Genomic DNA, 22,183 nt, shown 5'->3' with positions numbered 1-22,183 from the left:
GCCTGTAGCGTTGCATGGGGTTGTTGTGACCCAAGTGCAGGACCCTGCACTTGGCCGTATTAAACCTCATACAGTTGGCCTCTGCCCACTGAAAGGAGAAGCCCAAGATCTATCTTTTGCTACAATCAAAATAACTCAATGTTGTGGGACATCCACCTGGTTTAAACAAATAAGCCTTTAACACTTGATTTCTTCTAGTGATTATCTCCTACTATTCTCCCTCCTTCACTATTGGTTTTCTGTAGTCTTCTACTGTGAGTGGGTGTTGGGAATTTCTAAGTTTTTGGCTAGGTGTCAAGTAGTTCAAAAGTGTAAAAGACTCAGTGCTTGTTGACATTTTACTTCAGCAGTGGCTTTAAGAAAAATTAATGTTTCCTCAGTAGGCAAACACATGGTTGATGTGATATGGCGTAAAAATATGATAAAATCAAACTGAATACAGGAAACAATAGGAAGCTGCTGGACAGGAAAATAAAACAAAGATAAGAAGAGACAAAAGTCATTTTTTCTGTTTGTCTGCCTTCATAAATTTATGTCAGGGTAAAATACATTGAATTCTCTATCTTGTTTTTGATTCTTCCAAGCTAGCGTTGAAATAAAGTGCCTTGGATTGGCTATATTTCATTTGTTTGTTTGCAGGTTCCTCCAACAATAGTCTTGATTAAAGCCTTTTCTTTGAGAATTGCTAGTTTTCTTTTCCACAGCAGAAAACCTAAACCACTTACAGAGATAAGTAGGTAGTGTCACAGATCTTATTTTGCTGTTCCAGGTTGCTCTGAACCCCTGGGGATGAAATCAGGACATATACAGGATTACCAAATTACTGCCTCCAGTGTTTTCCGAACACTCAACATGGACATGTTCGCTTGGGAGCCCAGGAAAGCCCGGCTGGACAAGCAAGGCAAAGTTAATGCCTGGACCTCTGGCCACAATGACCAGTCACAGTGGTTGCAGGTAAAGTTTCATAAAAATTTTCCCAAATGTTTATCTTCCTTGTGTTTCAGGTATGGGGAAAGTTGACTGGTTTAGGACTATACTTGTGAATACAATCCTAACTCTACCACATGTAGATGATGAAGCTGTGAAAGCCCACAGAGACCTTCATGTCTTTGGTACCTCAGTTGAAGAAAACCCTGCTCAGGGAAACCTTCACCTCCACTAGCCAAACCTTATGAATTGCCCAGCAGCCATGAATTTTCCTTTGTTAATGGACACAAATAGTAGTTGCGGATCTGTTTCACTGGCTTCTCATCTTTTGTTGAGAGAAACCATTCTTTTTCCGTCTTCTGTCCTTCCAAAGCTCCCTGGAAAATGTATTTACATCAGCTTTGTGAACATTAGCAAATCTGGCCCATAGAAATTATTTTTGTCTAATTGAGACAGATCAAAATTACTTTCCAACATCGCTCTGAAGCTATCAAGACTGATTCAGCACTTGAATTCATTATAAAGCTGTGCACAGGGGTTGTTTTCAGCCTGGGAGTGATTTATACAAGTCAGTAATACGCTAATGTGAAAAATTGCAATAAATCACTGCTATGGAAGCCTGTTTGACCAGTCACTGACACATTTACCTTTTTTGAACCGTTGAAGATAGCTGTGTTTTGAGTCAGCTGCCAGTTTGCAGTGTAGCTCTCAGTGGCAGCCTCAATAGCACTAGACGTGGCTACTAACCCCCTGCAGTCTTTTCACATACAAATTACGACATACTGGCTTTTCTACCTATGGTTGCTAAGCAATTTAGCAGTACGTTTACTATCTTTTCCCCAAGTTTACACACATAATGAAAGGAAGGAGCAGTGTCCTTGTCTATTTAACTTTTGAATAACTGAAGAACCTGGGATTTGCTGGAAGTTTTTTAGAGCAGCTTGTTGAAATAGCAGTTAGTAACTTCTGGAGAGGAGAAAGATTTTATTGCTGTGTTTTACGGTTGAGAAGCAGATGAACATGTTTCTCCTCATAATAAAGAGGCAGTTGTATTATATTTAGCCCCATCAGAGATACCAAGAAACCAAGGGTGTGCAAAGACTCTACAGAAATGTCCTGTGGTGTGTTATTCCTCCTTTGTGTGACAGTGGATTTTTAATTTACTACAGATAGCAAGGGTTTATTCTTATATTCTTAAATTTTCTATTCTCTTCTAAGTCTTGCTATACTTGAACCTACCTGAACCTGCAAGGTGAGTCTGACCACTTGCACAGTTTCTGGAAGTCCTTGAAGTATTAGGCATACTTTTTTTAATCTGGTCAAATAGAAATATGCGCCTTTTATTTCATTTGTCCTATGGCTATGATTTCAGTTCAGTAACTTCACAGGAATATGACCAGTTTACCCTTTCCTGAAAGTCGTTATACTTATGATATTTTCCCCAAAGAGCATGGTAATATTTCTTGTTTGAAAAACAACAGGTGGCATTAAAAACACTTGTTTTGTCAGTGCTTAAACTGGTTGTTAACTTCTACTATAGGCTGATTGTTCTGAATTCAGTCCATAGGCAGAGATGGGCTCACATGCTTCAAGTCTAGGTAACAATTCTCTAAGAAAGACATGCTTGTCATTTAAATTTGTCTCTTCATTGTTCTCTTCACTATTTTTTTCTTTAAAAAGCAGAGTATTGTACTGTAACCTTTTAACACATTACTGCAATTTTATCATCATGCTGCTTTCACAGAGTTTAGTCAAAACACATTCGTAAGAAAAAGCTAGTGAAAGCAAATGTATTTGTATGCCCTTTTCCCTCAACAATTACATATTACAATGAATGATCCCAGCAGCAATTCAATGGTATCTTAAAATGGGCTTAAAGTAGCTGGCCTACCAATATGATATTTCATAGTGTTAGCTTTCCATCCCTTCTGAATTTTCTCCACATGCCTTATTTGGTTTATCTTTTATAATTTTCACTAGAAAGCCTATAAAATTGGTTAAAATGTCTATTGAATTCCTTTTTAAATTATTGTTGTAGTATGTGGATGACATGAACAGATCTGTTCTGATTTACAGTTATTTTGGGAGATCCATGCCTAACTGCCATTGTTATCAACTGTTCCTCTGTTTAAAAGCTTGTGTACTTGCACATATCTCAGAGTGCCTGCTGTGATAATGGTTGCTGAGAAGTGATATTTGCCTCGTGCATAAATGTTACTTGCTACTTATGGGCAGTTCACAGCACTTTTGGATGAACCCTAGAGGTAAATTCTTCTCCATCGTGAGATGGGGTTGTTTTACTCAGTTTTCTCTCAAAAAGGAAAATATTGAAACTTCTGAATTTAAAAATGCAGCCATTTACAAGTATGCTCTTGGTTTTAAATTGTTCTTGATTGCTGCATCCATAATTTAGATCCAGAGAGCAGGAATATGAAGTATTATGTGACTCCTCACACAGATTGTGTATTTACAGGTTCAAGAAGAATAGTCACCTTACTGGTGTTGCCATTGTTGAAAATCTGTTGTCGTCTAGACTCTACTCACTCACAAACTCCAGGTTCCCCCCATAACACTCCTTTACACCAAACGCCATCATTAGTAATGGAAGAAAGTATTTTTGTGATGTGAGGGAAAAGTTAATGAGATTAGATGAACAAAATTGTACTTTCGCAGCTCAGTTGTAATCTGGGTCTGAATTACTCCACATGCTTGCTGAAGAACACTCTTGCCATTTCAATAAAGATGATACTGCAGAAGCATGTCAGTTACCTGGCCTAATTCATAACACAGGAGCTTCCACTAACATAGTGCTTCTTTAGGGTCTCTGTACTCATTGTAGTTGAAATCTATGCAGTTTGGTGATACAGAACAACTTGCTGTTCAGGTTTGACACCAAATCTAATGCAAATAATCAGTTCCAGCAACTCTCTGCTCCTAAATACTTTTCTTTCGAGATTCCCTTCCTTTTGGAGAGACCTCTGTGAAATTATCTGAGTAACAGTAAAATTAAAGACTGGGGTGAGGTGGGGCAGTGAAATTAAGAGAAAAAAGTAATGGTTTGCTTCCCATAATTATGTATAAACTTAGCATAAACTAAGCAAGGTAAAGCATTTCAGGTTAATTACTGAGAAAAGAAAAAAAGCCTACTTCACTTTCCTTCAAGATAGTCCTTTTCCCTCGTTACTTTGATTTGCTTGTCAGCATCAGTTGCTACTTTGAACAAGTTCTCAGGCTTTTCCCAGGATCTCTTATCATGACCAGGCTGCTTCACCAGTTTGGGGAGTGCTTCTGCTCCTCCTGGACACACTCCAGCACTGTCGTTCCAGACAGTCACCCCACTTCTCATTTCTTTTTTGACATTCAAGGAAGTATTAAAATGTTTCAGAATGAGGCACTGAGGCTATAAAGGTTGTTGAAAATTATTCCTATTGATCTTTCAGATGCTTTGTGACTGCTCTTATAAACAGTTTTTCACCATTGTGTATCTCATTTTCCTAGCCAAGACTATCATTCAAAAGAATTAACATTTTCCTCAAAATCCTTTCCCACTCTATTAATAATTTTATGCAGTTATAAATTATGAAATCAGGACAGCAACTTAAACTCTCTTTTCTCTTTTTACTGTTAGTTAAGTTTTGGTGTTTTAAAATAAATTTCCTTGTTTCTGTGAGATCGGCAGATGCCATATCCATCATTATATTGATTTCTCGCTGTCTAATAAGGACAGCAACACCTTGTACTTTAACACCTTCCCCTGTTTGTCCTTTGCCTGGTGCTTCAGCAAGTAATTTCTCTGATGCTGTTTCTCTGATCTACCATCCTCTGCAATATTCCTTGGAGCTGAGGCATCTCAGTTCATTTTCTGTCTCCAAATAGCTGGATCTTTCTTTTCCCCCTCAACCATCTCCTTTGCAGAAATTGTTTTGTATTGTATCCTAGTTCTATCTTTCTAATTCTACATGGGTAGTATTTTATCTTAAAACCAGTGATATGCTGGGTTTTTTGAAGGCCTGTATCTCTACAGAGCACAGCTGGATGAAAAGGATGCCCATCTTGGAAGCCTACTGGGGTTCCTTTTATACCTCCATATTACCTTCAGGTCATCAGCAGCACCGCAGTAGCTTTATGTTTCTAGTTGAAACTTTAAAACAGTTTGTTCGCTGCAAAGTTTACTTTTATCTGGTTGCTTAGTTTGTATTTTGCTAGTGGAAGGTTCTGCAGTTTCATGTGCATGAGTGATAAACCTGATATAGTTATCCACAGTTCTTTTATATAGTTACCATTGAGCTCAGATCATTTCATAAAAACATCCCTCCCTTAAACAGTAGAGTGGAGCAACAAGCAATGTCTTATTCTAATGTTTCTCTTGCTGATCGTAGGTGATGGAATCAGCTAAGCCCTATTAGGGAAAACCCAGTTGCTCATAAAGGTAGGAGATTGTTTGAAGACTGGCAAAACAACTCATACGCATACCTACATGTTTTTAAAATGTGATGACTGGCAGTAGTATAATCCGTTTGAGTTGGGTATTTTCCTGCCAACCTAATCTCCAGTATTAGACAATGTTACTGAAATTTTAATAACACTATTAGAAACCAATTGGCTTAGTGCTGCAATTGACTTATTCTTTCAGTTTAATACATGATCATCTTTTTTACATCACAAAGTCACTTGTTTGAAAACAAAGGCAAAATCATATTCCAAATATTTATTCACTTTTTGTTATATATATGCAAAACCATCTCTATCTACAAAGTCTCATGCCATTGTAGGATCTACTTATCTTCATTGTCTAGCATTTATTTACAATGTTTAATCTTCTAAGTGATCAAATGAAAGAGTTGTTATTTAAAGGCTAAACCAGACCAGGCTTTGATTCAGTTTTTCTTAAAGAGTACTCTCATAGAAAGTAAACTTTGTGCCATGTTTCTCCAGTACTTACAAAACTTGACAGTGGAACATGTTGTGCTTGCACCACCAACACAAGTCATCTGAAATTGTCGAAATACTAAGATAAATGAGGTCTAAGAGAAGATGGAGGGTAACCATGCCTAATGCTGTGTCAGCTCCAGCAGCCTCATGCAGAGCACAGCTAACATGAGCCTAGAGAGACAACCCAGACCTTTTTTTTTGCATTTCACCGAGTTATTGGCTATATAACCTGATGCTAAGGGACTAAATTACAGGAATTTTTAATTTTACATATTCTATATATAAAACTTACATATGCTATTTATAGGTATCTTAAAATATCTACTTCTAATTAGTTGCTTAGGCTCCTTCTATAGCCAATGGAAAGAGAACAGCACTATCAGGGAATAATTCATCCTACCCTAAGTGTCTTAAGTTTCCTGTTATGAATCATGCTGGAGATACGCCTTTACTCTGTTAGCCACAGAGAGAGATAGATAATTAGCTTAAACTAGAAGATGAGTTTTTGTATGATGAAAGTTACTTGAAGTGAATCTTTCCTTTTTTAATATCGGAATTTTTCATCTCGTATTGGTTAGCTGAGCTTATTTTAATGTTGGTGTTTATTCTGTCACTAAAAAAAAAGGAATGTTGTTTCTTGTTTCTCAGGTGGTATTTGCTATTCATCTGTTATTGCATCTGCCTCTTTCTCAGCTTTTTTGTTGTTTTTACCTGTTTATTTGTAATGAATTCTGCAGAGGAAATCTCTATACTGTAGCATTTCCTAAATGCTGAAAACAACTCGTAAGGAGAAAATTGTGTGGATCATTTAATTATCTTTTGAATTGTGTTGTTAGCAAAACAAGCATTAATACCAATAATGGCTAAAGTAGCCAAATAAGTGGTTTCTGTCTGGTCAACAGCTTAAATATTTTAACACCCACACTCTGGAAAAAAAGAAAATGCTTAACAACATCTTAATTAAATAAGGGCTTGAAAGACCCAAAATTGGAATAGGATAAAATGTTAGTTTAAGACCAATCTAGATTAACATAATGAGGAAATTACATGACTTCTAGAAGGCTTGGGCTGCTAAGCAGTGTGTTGTGACTGGTCTTTGAAAGATACATTCTATGAGAGCTGTAAGCTTAGTTATAACACATTATAAACAAAAGGCATGTATCTTTCTCTGCAGCTTAAATAAACCACAGCCATCACCAACAGATCAGGAATCAGTGTCTTTTGCATGTGTGGCAACAAAAGGTCTCTCTCATTCTTCAGATGCAAAGTTGTTACTGTTTTTTAATTATAATTTCTCACAAGCAGAAAAGTGAGTTCTCAGATTTCAGTTGGCAAAAGACAAGTTGTGCAGAGATCAACTTTTCTTTGTGCCATGCTTTTTATTGGGATACTGAAAGATATTTAGAGTCAATATTGGTCATTTTATCTTTTCAACTCAAAGTCATCTTTTTCTTTTCATGTGGTTCTTGGCAAGGCATCTGTCACTTTCTGCTTGAAGAACTTAACTTGGACACTCAGATTTGGCACCTCCTTGGTCTTATGCTTACCCAATGAGGATCTTCAGAGAGTAATATTCTGTTCACACAGTCTGATAGTTCACAGGATGCAGCAACATAACAAGGCGGGTTGTGATTAAATTATTAATATGGATCTTTCACATACTTTGCCCGAAACTCTCTATAAATAAATTTCCCTATAAAAAGCAGCCAGTGGTAAAATAAAGTAGTAATGGACAAACAGTTCCTAGAGATTTAATCAAACAAAAAAGCAGGTGAAGAGAGATACCCACTTCTAAATTGCACACCTGGCACTTTGCACTGTCTTGGCTGGAATGCCAAACAGACCACTTCACTAGCTTCTTCACTTGCCCATAAGCCATAGACTTAAGTTTACAACTAGATAATCACTGTTTGCGTTTAGAGCAGTGTGTAGCTCGAGGTGAACAGCAGGCTTTTTTTCTTTCCTTTTTTTTTTTTTAACTCTGATCCCTCTGTATGCTGCCAGTGCTTTTTTAACACTACTAACAAATACATAGATTAGAGAAATGGTATTAAGAGATATGCCTTGATTTCCTAATCGCAGACACCTGCCAGCAAATATTTGGTGGCCATTCCAGAGGTCACTCTCTAACGCAGTTATTGCCCCAAATCATTTCAAGTTAAATGCATTATTCACATTAATAATGTTACTAAATTGTGCATTTCAGCATTGCCCTTCCTAAATTGCTTTTGACTTTGCAAACCTTTCTTCTGCAATTCATTTTATGGAAATGTTTATAGTGGTAATTGAATTTAAGCCTTGAAATTAAATAAGGCAGCATAAAATCTTGGTTTATTTTGCTTTTCAATGCTGTATTTAGGCTGTATTTTATCATTTAGGCAGTGAAAACTAGAGCCTTGGTAAATCATTGATTTTTACACTGGCCAAATACAAGGAGATTGTTGGAAGGAGAGGCAGCGTACAGAAGCTCTTTGTTGCAGGATGTCCAGGAAATAAGCAAAAGATAGATACAGCATGATTATTTCCTGGCATAAAATTTGTATGACAATACCTTCATAAACAGGTACAAAAGAAAGAGTCTGTCTGAATTATAAATTATCTATGGTTAAGATTTTATAGGAGAAAAATGTTTCATTTCACAAAGTCCTATTCTGTTCAGTGAATTATATTCCCTACTCTCTCTGTTAAATCTTCAGTAAAAAATGAGGGATTAACTCAGTGTTATATCAGAGCTTATATCTGAAACACAACAAATTTGTCATCACTAACAAAAATTGCTTGAGAAGTTTCCATAAACAGTTGAATCCTGTCTAGCTCTAAAGCATTGCAAGAGAGTATTGTCAGTTCCCTTACTGACTTGTAGTTCTTCTCTGAGTATCACTCCCCTGCAGATGAAAGTTAAATTGAATGATGACCCATTTCCTATTATAATAACAGTTTTTGATCTTGCTTTAAAAACTCTGGGAGTGTAAGCAAAAACTCTCTTGTTGTTCTGAATTTTGAATTTGAGTCTGAAGTATTTTTTGTTATTGTGTATTTACAGTGGAAATTTTGCACATACTTGATGCTGATAGCAGCACCTTCTGAAAATGGCATGCATTAAATTTTAATGGAAAGATGCTAGCTTTTCATTGTTTTAAATTCCTGCCTGCTTTACCTAGCTATCATTTCCACTGATGTGAAATAATGTTCTGTCTCTATTTGTGAAACAAAACCATATTTTCCTTGACCTCCCTTAAAATAACAAAATGGCTACAAAATTGGCTAGATGGGAATACAGAAGGAAAGGATGCAAATGTGTCTCTTATTTGTGCCTTCTTCTTCCACGGCAGTGTTTCAAAATAGCATCTACTTTTGCTAATAAAACTGTTCATTGTTTTTATAGATACATCTGAATTGATTTTAGACTCAAGCAGAATTGGACGTAGTTGTTGCCCCACACCACTTTCAGTTTTGACAAGACAAAAGGTTGATGAAGAAAATACAGATGAGGGAGAGAAATGAAGTGACCTTGACAAAGTCAAGTATCTTTAAGCAGCAAAAAATACCTGATGTTAAAACAGATGAGACAAAAGCCAGTGCAGGATAAAAGCAAAAGAGTAGAGTGGGACTGGGTCTAGTTCTGTTTTCTGATAGCTTGGTGCTTTATTGACTGGACTGTGCCATTTTTATTAGCGCTGCACATTCGATCCCAAATGTTACTTCTTCCCTAAGACAGACACTTATATTTTCTTCATGAATCTATCAAGATCTTATGAGTAAAATATATGTCTTGCAAAGCTATTCTTCACTAAATAGGCCTCTCAGTTTTGCATTCATATGATTTTAGCCTTTACACCACTTTAGAAATACACTGAAGCTGTATATTACAAGATTCTGATTGACTTCACAATGTGTTTGTTCAAAATCTGCTATTCATTTTCTTGTTCTATTCCCTACCTAAACTAGATAGAAACGGATTGGTTCCTCCCTTGATAAATGGTGAACAGAGATCGCATCTTTTTTGATAAGTAAATAATGAAATTGAGACACAAACACAAAGAAGCTGTGCTGGCAAAGGAACCTCAAATTAATTTAAATTATAAGGCAACAAACTACCTTACAGCCTTTTTCAGAGGACAGGAATATGTGCTTAACTAGGCTGACATTTACCTAGCAGTAAGCAGAAAAATGAAACAATCCTACCTCAGCATGTTAAAGCATCACATAAAGTAGATATGCACATTTCTCTTGCTGTTTCTGAATCTTAGTCTATTCACAGGTTTCATCATGTATTTTTCCCCAATAACATTCCACTCATAGTTTAGTGTTGGTCTCAGCAAAGTACTTAATAGCATGACTTTTTTTGGTTTTGGTTTCCATGTTAACTCACGTGTGTCTACATAGCAACATACTGTGCAAGATCCTCTTTCCACTCTGTTTAATAACATTCATCCTGCTTGATCCTCATGTAATGCAAGAGCAGTTTCCCTGTCAGAAAACATGACATAAGAGAAAAATCTTAGCAGAAAAGGTGAGAAAGAGAGAAGGATAATTTAAAAGGGAAATCACAGTAAACACAAAAATACTGCAACTAAATATTTCTTCAGTTATCTGGGTCTTGTTCAAGAGCACCTTGAGATTTGTAATACAGACTGTCAGAACAGGCGCTTGTCGGAATTTCCTCACCGATTTTGGGCTTGTGTCTGTGTGTACATCTATTCACGGGAGCTGAGACTTACTCAACAGGCTTAAAGATAGAAATATAGGCAAATTTTCTCAGAATGGAACCCTGTTTTTGAATCTATAATTCATCTTTGATATCAGGACAGAGCTGAGACAATATATAAGTTGACAGGGCTTGTGCTCGCATTTGATAGTTTTCTCTAAAATAAGTCAGATAATAGATTATTTTAAAGGAATGCATCTTTAAAAATTAGTCCTTTGGATTACAAGAACTTCCTGCCTAATTATGTCCTATACATAACCAAGTCTTAATTGCTTTTGTTGTTGGAGTGATCTCCTTAGAAGCTTCATGTTTAATTAACCACAAGATGTATTAATCCTATTTCAACCCAGCCTTTCTTTGTTGTATAATTAAGCAGAAAAATATTTTCACAATTAAATGTTAATTCTATATATAGGTAGTAAAAGGAAAACACCTCTGTAAAAAACACATATCTGTTATTTCTAACGGCAAAAGTAAAAATATTCAGACTGATCTCATTGGGTCATCTTTTTTAAGATGTAAGGAGAAATATAACACACCAATACCATTTTCAGCTAAGAAGTATTAAGAAGAAAACTATCAGAATATTTTTTAAAGGCCTTACTGCAGTGATGATGGGTTGATGGTTGGACTTGATGATCTTAAAGGACTTTTCCAACCTTAATGATTCTGTGATTCTGTGATCTCCCTTTGGCAACATCAGAAATATTACAAAGGCATGATGTAGTATTTATAACTATAGGAACAGATCATCACTATATATTCCTTTATCTGAATTTATTTTTATTGACTTTACATTGGGATATTCCTCAGTTTGTCTTACTTATACTCCAGTTACATTGAACTCAAACACTGCCACTATATACCAAATATACAAATACTGTGGATTCAGTTTTGTGTTTTCCTACATAATGCTGAGCATCCTGAACTTTTAGAAACCTCAACAGCACGTTGGAGGAGTAGCTAAGACTTGTTTTTTTGCAGAAGTACCAGAGAGCTTCAGCTCATATTGTTTCACGGAGCCAGAGAATAAAGTAAGAGATTTTTAAAAGGTGGTTTATTGACTCACTAGCTAACTTACATGGCAATGTTAAGACTATAAAACTCAGTGACCAGCTGAACTGGCAAAGCATGGATGCCTCCAAACTCAGTAAGGGCCTCAAGGTACAGCAATCGCATAGCTGAGTGGCACACCTGTCCACCACAGAAGAAAGCCATATTGTTTTCAGCATCTCTCGCTGAGCCTGTGAAGGTTCTTCATCCACTTCAACAGGATGTCTGGAAATACCATCATTTTCTTCAGTATATAAATACGTGTTGCATGCTAATACGTGTACAATGAATGGGGCAAACCTCAATCAAAGCATGTGGACATCACAACAATAATGGATCGCACATTAGGAGAACGTGAACCAAATCCAAATAAGCTAATGGGAGTGACAGCCTGACCCTCAGTAGAGAGGTGCCTGGTGACTAATGAACGAATGATTCACTCATTTTGCTCCTTAGACAAGCTTGCCTGTTTCCTGCCTGCAAATCTATCTCCGCTGGGAGGACTGCTTTCCTCAAAATAAACCTCAGAGCTGCTTTAAAACAGCTGCCAGTTTAGTTGTTAGTGGTTGACCATTTTTCACAGCATCTGCCACCAAAATATTTATTCTTTTAACTTCCCCCAAATGTGCATAAATATAAATTGCAGGACCACAGTAGGATTTGCTTTGTGTTCTGAAATACATCAGAGGGGTTGTTTTTATTTGAGAGGAGCTTAGAAGTCTTGTTTTCCAAGGTTCACAGCAATAATTCATAGTCCTAGAAAGTCTTTTGATATTAAAAATTAAATCTCTGTTTTATGAGGATTTAAGAGTTATTTGTAGGTTATTATCAGAAAGTTTTAACATGGTTCCCTTTATTTTCTTTATTCCCCATCTTACTGTATGTAATTTTGTGTTGCTGTTTGTGATCTGACTCTATAGATATAAGCAAAATAATTTATTGTAATTCTAAGATAATTTTCCATTTAAAGCATAAATCGTAAATAAAACACAAGAGAATGAAGGAAGGGTCTTTTGAGAATTTTGCATGGCTGAGTTACTTTATATCTCTGCAGATGCATATGGGGAAGGTGCAGTTTTTCTCCTTTTTCCACTATAATTCTTAAAATTTTCTGATAGCATTCCACTCTTACAGTAAAATGTCATCAAATGTTATCTGGTATTAGTTCTAATGAAATAATAACGACACCCACTATTGGGGCCAGAGAGGATAGATAGCAAAGGACCTCAGTGTTGCATATTTTGACCCTCTAAAAGTCAAACTTCAAATGGAATATTAGCATTCTGGGGAAAAATGGAGCAATTGGAAATTGTTATCATGTTGAGTAGCATCTAACTCTGTGATTTAAAAAAGTGTGTCATCTGTTGTGGAAGCTCACTTGGAAGGCGGAAATTGTGGCTAATCAGTTTACATTGCAGTCCTCCCACATTGTATGAGTCTTTCCATTTCATTTTGACTGCAACAAGAACTGAATTCTGGGAATTAGATTTTATTTCTTGCATCAAACGATATAAGCAAGTTAAACTTTAATGCACAAGAAAATAAATGAAAACATTAAAATTAATTATTCAAATTTAATCTGTTCCTCAGTTTTATGGAAAACTGTAAATCTCATTTGAGCATTGCACTTCAGCCAGTTAGGCAATGTAGCCTTCAAAACTGGAATAGAGAGACTCTGTATGAGGAGCCTTCTAGACAATTTGATCATCTGTAACTTTGCATTGTATCACCCCATTATTTCTCAAATTAAAGGAAAATGTGTAAAAAGAAACTCCATGCCATGATTCTAAAAAGGCATTATAAAATGCAGATCTCTTCACTGGACCGCACTTGATTTTAATCATCCTGTAGCAGGGATGAAAATGAACACAGGCACTTCTGTTCTTCTGTTATATTGATTGTTTGTCACACCAACTTTAGAGGCATGTTGCCTACAAAAGACTGTAGGAGCTATTTGGGATGTTTTTCACAGCTCAGGAACTGCCATTAACTAACCTAACATAATGTAAAATAGAAACATTACTACCCAAGATAAAAGATGTCTGCTTGAAGCAGAAGTAGAAGCAGCCAGCCAGTGTGTGTTCAGATATGGGTGGCAGCATGCTGATCTTCACTCTTTGAGTGAGATGTAAGAATTGATGCTGTTATGTTTCAAAAATAATTATCAGCAGTCTGATCCAGAATGTAGCGAGGTCAGTGTAAATGCTGGTATTTATTTCTGTGTATTTTTGTCATGGTATGTAGAATAATGTATGGGGGTAAACAGTGTCATGCACAGCAACCCCTAGTCATACACCTCTACCTTACTAGAGCAATTGTTCCTGTTAAGTGCAGGTTTCATTGTCCATACCATCCTGTAAATTATTTCTAGATCAGTTGCCTAAAGTACCTGACAGACTTTTACCAATTTGGTTTTGAGTTATGGGGGGTTTTTTCTAACTTTGAGACCTAAATTCTCTGTATGTAACATAAAAAAAGTCAGAAAAGAGTATGGAGAAAACAGGTTGGGAATACAATATGCAGTATTTTTCACAAGGTAAGAATTAAATGGGATCACATGAGATTAGCAGGAGGCAGATTTATACAAATAAAAGACATCCACATTAAGAGCTAGCATTGAGCTCACTATAGTAGTGGCAGTCCATACCACTAGCCATCTGTAGACTCTACCAACTGAGGATTTAGGAACTTCATGCTTTCTGCACCCCCGTTTGTACTCTGTACTGCCCATAAGTTGATAATAAGATACTGCCTGTTGCACATGGGTAAGGGAAGTATGTGTGACAGAATCTAGAGGACATCAACAGTAGGAGTCAAGTTTTAAGAGGTGATTTTAAACAATGTCTGAAAGACAGGAGAAACTCTGACATATGATTTTGTGGCTATGAGAAGTTGATTTGCATTCAATGGGAGACTGGACATGAACTCATGCAGTTCTTACAGGAAGAAACCCATTAGGAATTACTAAACAGAGAAAACACATGAGGCTCAAGAAATTCCCTTACCTGAAAATTAATGGAGACTGCAGGTTTATTAGGGAAACATTTATGTATATATTTTTACTTTTGTACCTGCTTTTGGCCACTTTTGGAAGCTGAGTACTGGGCCCTTGATTGTCACCAGTACAGCTTGTCCTCTTCTGTTAGTCTTCTACAAAGACATTTACTGTACAAACAAAGGTGCCACAGTCAAGGAAAGGGAAAAATGAAGGTTGGGACAGCATAATGATATTTCATTAATATGGCATTCTATTTTTTTCTCTCTTTTTTTTTTTTATTTTCAGATTTGTGTGTAATTCGATTGTTAGGATAAATGCTTTCAAAATTCCTGTTTCATTCAGTTAGAAGTAAATGCTCAGTGCTTCAGGCCAAATACAGGGCACATGTTTCTGTAGTCTAACAAGCAAATTAATTTTCTCCACTGAGCTTGCATAATCTGATAGACTCAGGAATAATGTCAAAAGACTAATTTATGGATGCTACTCTAATTTTATAGAGCTTTCAGGTTTATATCTGCAGAATCATATCCTGCAAGTGTTGCTCCAGTTTACAATAGGACTTTTCCTGTTTTATAATCCTATAATCCAGTATGATTCCTTATTGTGCACAGGTATGTCTGTATTTTTCCTGAATCTGTTTAGCCAAATCTAAGCAAGTCACTGGCACTCCACCTCTCTAATCTCTCTTAACGGGAGGCAAAGAGCAATTACTCTTTTCCTGAGATGACTATCTGGGAGATACAGAAGGAATGACTCTCTGGAAGAGGCTGTTCTCTCCATTGACTCTCCATTCACTCTGTTGAGTTGACATGGCTAGCTTTGGTTAGGAGCCTATCTTTCAGAAAAAAAAGAAAAAAGTTAGTCAAGATTAAGTCTACCCCAACTTGTCATTAAGTATTTTTATTTTAAGTTATTTTAATATAATTATCCAACTGATTTTATTTCGATATTATTAGGGTAATAACCTGAAATATAATCCTACACAATAATTTCAATGCTAAGAATAGTATTGTGCAGCACGCTGTCTGCTAATACATGCCTTTTCCAGTTAACTCTCAGGAAATGGAGAAAATCTTGGAGGTTGGCAATCGAGGCAACCTGATTGTGTGGACAGATAATACAAAGTATTTGTAATTTGTTTTTAGCAGATCTGCTGGTTTCATCCACAGCACTGAACTGAGAAGTTCCCTAAGGAACTGTCAGGTGGGCAAGGAGAACTGCATTAGAACAGGATGATAAGTACCTGAGGTCTGCCAAGGGGCTTTCTTATATCTTAGAAATCCTCTATGTGTATGTCTTCCTCTTTGGATTTTTATATATTTCATCTCAAGCACTGTGCTGTATTTCACATTATATAGCTGAAATACCTTCACCATAGAATGAATTGCCTACATAAGCAATTAAGCAAGTAGCCAGGAGAATAACACATTTTATGTTATTACCTAATTGTTTCATCATTAATACTTCTATACTCTTAAATTACCGTTATGTGTGATAGTGTCAAGCAATCTTCACAATATTGTTTCTGTTTGCACAGAGGAGTTCACACTTCATAAAGGAATAGAAAAGCTATTGTGTAAATGGAGAAAAGATGTTTTTCCACAGATGAATTTTGAAGTGTTACTGGTGGCCAATGAAATTCTAAAGGTACTGACAGTAGCTGTGATTTGTATAAATGACAATATTTTTCAGCCTGGTTAAATAAATGATTAGAGAATAGGCAAGATGCTGATAGCAAGCTACGTACAAAAACCTTCATTCACTGCAACATCCAAACATTTTTGTGGCATATTGATGAGCAAGTAATCAAGGCATACAATATAATCAGCTATGTCTACTATAAATGCTAGCAGGGCAAAAAGTAGAGATTTAAAATCCGATTACTCAAGTCTGCATGACTTCCTTAGTATTAGAACCACCATTATTAAATGCACGTCCTTTAATAGTACTTGTAAAATGTCATTATCAGAACACACTATACAAATAAGGACGACATGCAGCATTTAGTGTTGGATTACAAATATCAGAGGACGCATAGGTGAGTGAATTAGCAGCGTGAGCACTGTAACATGTACTTAAGAGTAACTTCATGCAACAAGAGTTCCAATTTTTTTGGTGAGAACTCATAGGAATCTCTTGCTTATACAGAAACTGAAAAATTTTCACTCCACTGTGTTTCACTCTGATAGAGGTGAAAGCACTTTGTATCAGCTGAAGCTCAAAACACAAATGTGTGATTTAGGCTATGTTACAAGGAAACACTGGATGCTTGACACTCCATTGTAACACTATAAGCTGCTGTAGTAGTTATGGGGGAACCTTACAGGGAGCAGAAGAGACAGTAGGAAATCGGAATGGAAATAAGAGTTTTCCCACCCAACAAAGAACAAGCAAGTGTTTGGGTGATTGGGTTTTTTTTTATCCCAGGGTTGAAGTGTTTAATTTGTACAGTGTGTCAAAGGATAGTGCATGGATGCTGAAAATTAACATTTGAAGACCTGTTTAGATACTTTACCTTATAGTTTAATCTTTCCATCATATCATAGAATTAGAGAATCTTTGGGCTGGAAGGGACCTTTTAAGATCCTCTAGTCCAGCCCCCGGCCATGAGCAGGGACATCCCCAGCCGGAGCAGGGTGCCCAGAGCCCTGTCCAGCCTGACCTGGGGGGTTCCCAGGGACGGGGCATCCACCACCTCTCTGGGCAACCTGGGACAGGGTTTCACCACTGTCCTTGTGAAAAATTTCTTCCTTATATCTAGTCTGAATCTGCCCTCTTTTAAGTTTAAAACCGTTACCCCTTGTTCTATGGCTACCAGCCCCGCTAACAGGCCCGTCCCCACCTTTCCTACAGGCCCCTCTCAGCCCTGGCAGCTGCAGGAAGGTCTCCCCGGAGCCTTCTCTGCTCCAGGCTGAGCCCCCCCAGCTCTCCCGGCCTGTCCTCCCGGCAGAGCTGTTCCAGCCCTCGGAGCGTTGCTGGGGCCTCCTCTGGCCCCGCTCCAGCAGCTCCGTGTCTCTCCTGTGCCGAGGGCTCCGGAGCTGGACGCGGCCCTGCAGGGGGGTCTCCCCGGAGCGGGGCAGAGGGGCAGAACCCCCTCCCTCGCCCCGCTGGCCACGCGGCTTTGGGGGCAGCCCAGGACACGGGTGGCTTCTGGGCTGCCAGCACACATGGCCGGCTCATGTGCCAGTGTTAATTGCTGTACAGGTTTCCAAATTGGTACATATTTGTGCAAATATACAATTTTACAGATTTCAACAAATACAGAAATATCTATTAAAATATTTAACCTTTCACAATAACATTATGAATGCATTTGCATTTTATTTTTTCCGAGTTTTGTACACAGCAGTTATTGCATTGTCCATCCCACAGACTGAATAACATCTAGCAGTGACTCAGCTTTCTTTCGTTTTTGTTTGAGTACATGTGCTCACCACAAACAAGCTGCAAGTGCTCTCCAGAGTATTTTAGGCAACTCTGCCTTTCTGAGAGCACCTGAGCCTGAAGAGGCTACTGGCTGGAAATTCATATTCATGCAGAATGACCTGGTGAGGTGCTCAGAGCTCTCGGCAAAAGTTGTACCTACTTTTTGCCAGCTTTGCAGACAGAAGTCTTTCATTCTCTCATTCTGCTCACAGTCCCTCTGCAGGAGATGTGGCTTGCCTGTTTCCCTGGCTAGAGAATTAAGTTAACAGGTCTGAATTTCCTTTCAAAGCTCCAAGTGACTGTGGCTGCTGCTGGCTTCCTCTGAGAATTAGGAACATGTTGCAAGACCTGATGAGCTGTTCTTGATTAGCTACATCACAAGGGGTGAAGTGGTAACTGTTGTTTTTGCAGAATACATCAAAAGCCTTACATGATGTTCACATCCATTGATCTGATGCATCACGTTAGACTGGGTGATACATTGCAGTCATGCACTGGTCACACTGCCAGAATAGAAATTAAATCAGAATTACCCATCTGAGAAGGGAAAAAATGTTGTCACTCATGGTGTATTTTTCTTTTTTTTTTGGTGTATATTTCTTCTCACACCTGTGCAGAGATTTTGCTCAATAGCTGTAATACACACCTTTGCACTTCTGTCTACCATGCTAAAATTGTGGGATTTAGCAGACAGACAAGGGTATCCTGAAGTGCATATTGATTTTACAACGTAAGTATGTCACTTCCAAGACAAAAAAGGGCAGAATCATTTAAACGTTTTACCAATGAAAAGTAACACAGGTGCCAGACTCACGTTAAAAGTTAAGTCAGTCTTACTACAGAAAAAACCAATATAACCTACCTACCTTGAAAAATAATTCATCTTAAGATAACTAGTCTGTCTTGAAACAGCAGCAGCCTGAGTCATGTTGCTAACATCCCACTATAATTGTCTTGTGGATATTTCATCCCTTTATAATAAACAAAGGTTTGCATTTAGACATCTTTACTACCTGTCCTCTTGCTTCCTGTCCTTTCATCCACCTCAGTCATGTCAACATTTAGTGCAGGCTCCTAATCATTGTGTTTGTCAAAGCCTGCATGAGCAACCATGCTGGAAACTGTGAAGGGAGGTTGGCCAATTGCCTCCTCTTCTCCAAACGCCTCTGGATGGCAACCCTATGGAGAGGCCACCACCTCGCTGCTGGACATATCTTTTCCAGGCAGATATCTGATGTTTCTGTGGCATAGATGTTCTTCTACCGCAGTACTTCCCAAGTCCTTCTATTCCTTCCACGATGATTCATGAAGATCACGGACACCTACTTATTAAAAGCAGGGGGCAGATATTTCGTTTTAATAATAAAAGCTGCTGCATTACTTTGGGCGGGTATAATGTGTAGGGCATGGTATTTTGGAAGCAGTGCTCAAGGCATCCATGGCAGTGGAGTCATTTATCACTAATCAGTATTTATTACTGCAGCTAGACAAACAGCCTGCAAGGTTTCGGCTCTTTTTGCATTTATACAATCACAAAGCAGCCAGATGCCAAGATTTAACATCAAGCATGCTGCATACACTGTAAATATTTATATGTCAAAAAAGGAGCAGTATTATTAAACTAGAGAAATCTGAGCATTCACTAGTTCAACACAGGTAACTCAGGGAAAAAGATTTGATTGAGACAAAGAGTTTAATATCAGGGAAATCAATTACAGCATGTTACATCATAACCAACTTCTCTTTTACAGTACCTAAGTTTGTTACCTTAACCATCAAATGCAGTTATATGTATTTAATCTCTGGTTATGTTAAGATGTTTCTAGACTGTACTTAAGTACAAGTGGGTGCTGTAATAGTCAGATCTCTTCAGGAAGGTTTATAGTGGTGAGCTTGTTATGAGTAAGACTTTCCAATAAATAATTGAAAAATAGCAAATACCACTTTTTAAATGCTTTTCTTTAAGAAGTAAGCTGTTGGTTTTACTCCTCAGTGTGGAAAAAAAACACAGAACTAGAGTTGGACTGTGCACATCACTATGAATTTTGTTTGCATGCTTGCAGAAACACCCTTAGAACAAGTGAGATAGAATTTGGTAGCGAGAAAATTATCAGCATTTCAGGAGAGAAAAGCGTGTGTCATATCCCTTCTTATTGATTTGATATTCTGTTTAGAAAAGGCTTAGCTCTTCCAGGAGCTTGTGGAGATAAAAATATATATTGCAGAGCTCTACGTTTAAGTAGTACATAAAAATACTGGCAAGTCCCATCTCATTTATTTTAGTTCAGCAGTTTCTGCTCAAAAAGGTTAGTTCCATATTTCTCCAGATCATTATATTTCATCTGCTGTATAGAAATAAGCCTAACTTACCTGATATGCAGCCTGAGAAACTAAGAACACTATGAACAAATGAAATACACTATTTGGTACACGGTACACTGATACTGTCGTAGTGGTAAATTTAAGACACATATGATGTGAGTTATGTGTAACTAATGCACTTGTCAACAGGTTAAATGCATTTTCAGTGCCTGCAAAATTTAATGAAGTCTTTTTTCTCTTAGTTTGGCCTAATTTATTTTTGTTGATTTTCAGGGAGGTCAGAGTGGCTCGGATAATAAGAGTAAGTGCACATAAACTGCTGCAGAAAGCGATAGTAAAAGAAGGATATTTCTACTGTATTCCCAAAATACTTGAGGAAGCACAGATGCGTATAACAAATTACATATCATTTGCATACATCAGCGAGTATGTAGCTGAGGCAAGGTTTGCAGAGGAAATAGATGTTCCTTATGTGGACATCTGACATATTTGCTATCATTAGCGGGAAAATCATATTCTTAATTTGTCAGTATCCCCTACTTCCAGCAAATACTGAAGCATTCCTGGTTGTAGCTAATGGGCCAGCACAGGACTAAGTGTATCCTGTTGGTCTTAAATTTACTCTGAAGGACTTCCAGAGGCCAAAAAATGAAATGAATTGAGAGAATGAGAAAATGGAACTGCACTGACAGGTGATTGTTGTTTTCTAATAATATTGAACCGTAAACTCGTAGAATAGTTTGAACTTGTCAGGAAAGGTGTCAGCTTACTACATGTGCTGTCATGGTCCCTGCTCAGAGGTAGAAGCTGTGGTCACAAATGTCCTCCAGAAGATGCTTTCCACAGTGAGACTCTAAGGCCTAATTATTGATCCCAGTATTGGCAAATACTGGAACTGAAAAGGGCCTGTGCCTGTGCAAAGTATTTATTGCTGTGTGATTTGCTGTTTTGTTTAGACCAAGCACCAGCAGCTATTTTAAACCTAAATGCAACTGCATTGTTTTCTGATGTGTATGGCTATGGCATCCAGAGTCTACAGAAGGAAACGTTAAATGTACGCTAAATAAAAATAATGTAAATATGTGGTTTTAATATTTCACACAAATTTGGTGAAAAATATTAGGGACATAATTTCATCCAATATCCATGTCAAAGGCACCATAATGAAAACGGAACTTCCTCAAGCTATGGATGTGAGCTCTTAGCTACAGCTGTCCCAGTTACAACAGCTGCATAATCCTGCAGAATTTTATTACCATTTTTTCCTTACATCACACACATTATATGTCCCAGTCTCTGGTTTCCTCTACTTCAAGGAATTCACTTTTCCTACTTCCTTTCAGCAATGTTTTTCTTTTTAAAATTTGCTGCTTCTTCCACATGTGCTTACATCTGATCACAGCTGAATTTATCATAAATAGATCTATATATCCATATACATTTATATATATATATAAAAATCCCTGTATATATCTCCCTGGCATAAGGACACACAATGTTATGGTAAGGCTTAGTCTCAGTGGACAAATCATTCAGCATTCAGAATTTTGATGGAAAACTGAATTAAGGAGTATGAGTATGTTTGTGAGTATGTTTGTGTAATCCAAAGAGCAACTTGAAAGATCAGTAAATGTGAAAAACACAAAGCAAAAAGGTAGTACATTTTGAATGTATATATCTGTGTATGTAAGGATATATATGTGTGTGTGTGTATTTCTGTATCAATATATGAATATTTCTATAATGGAAGAGCACTTTTTGTCTATGAAGGATTTTCAGCATACAGAATAGAACTTGCCAAACGTATGCAAATGCAC

At 37.4% G+C, this 22,183-nt stretch overlaps 1 protein-coding gene across 1 annotated transcript in view; it reads left to right on the top strand.

The window, feature by feature from the left end:
- Positions 1-22,183, top strand: part of EDIL3 (EGF like repeats and discoidin domains 3) — a gene marked incomplete at both ends in the record, with an annotated part of 263,433 nt that overhangs the window by 211,543 nt on the left and 29,707 nt on the right. The window contains one exon of the mRNA XM_082012856.1: positions 770-954. Coding sequence (XP_081868982.1) covers positions 770-954 — 185 coding nt within the window. The remainder of the gene's footprint in view (positions 1-769; positions 955-22,183) is intronic.

This window comes from Phaethon aethereus (genome assembly GCF_964289735.1).
Source record: "Phaethon aethereus genome assembly, chromosome: Z".
Taxonomy (NCBI): domain Eukaryota; kingdom Metazoa; phylum Chordata; class Aves; order Phaethontiformes; family Phaethontidae; genus Phaethon; species Phaethon aethereus.
The sequence above is the reverse complement of the archived record's forward strand: the minus strand, read 5'-3'. Positions and strand labels throughout refer to the sequence as shown.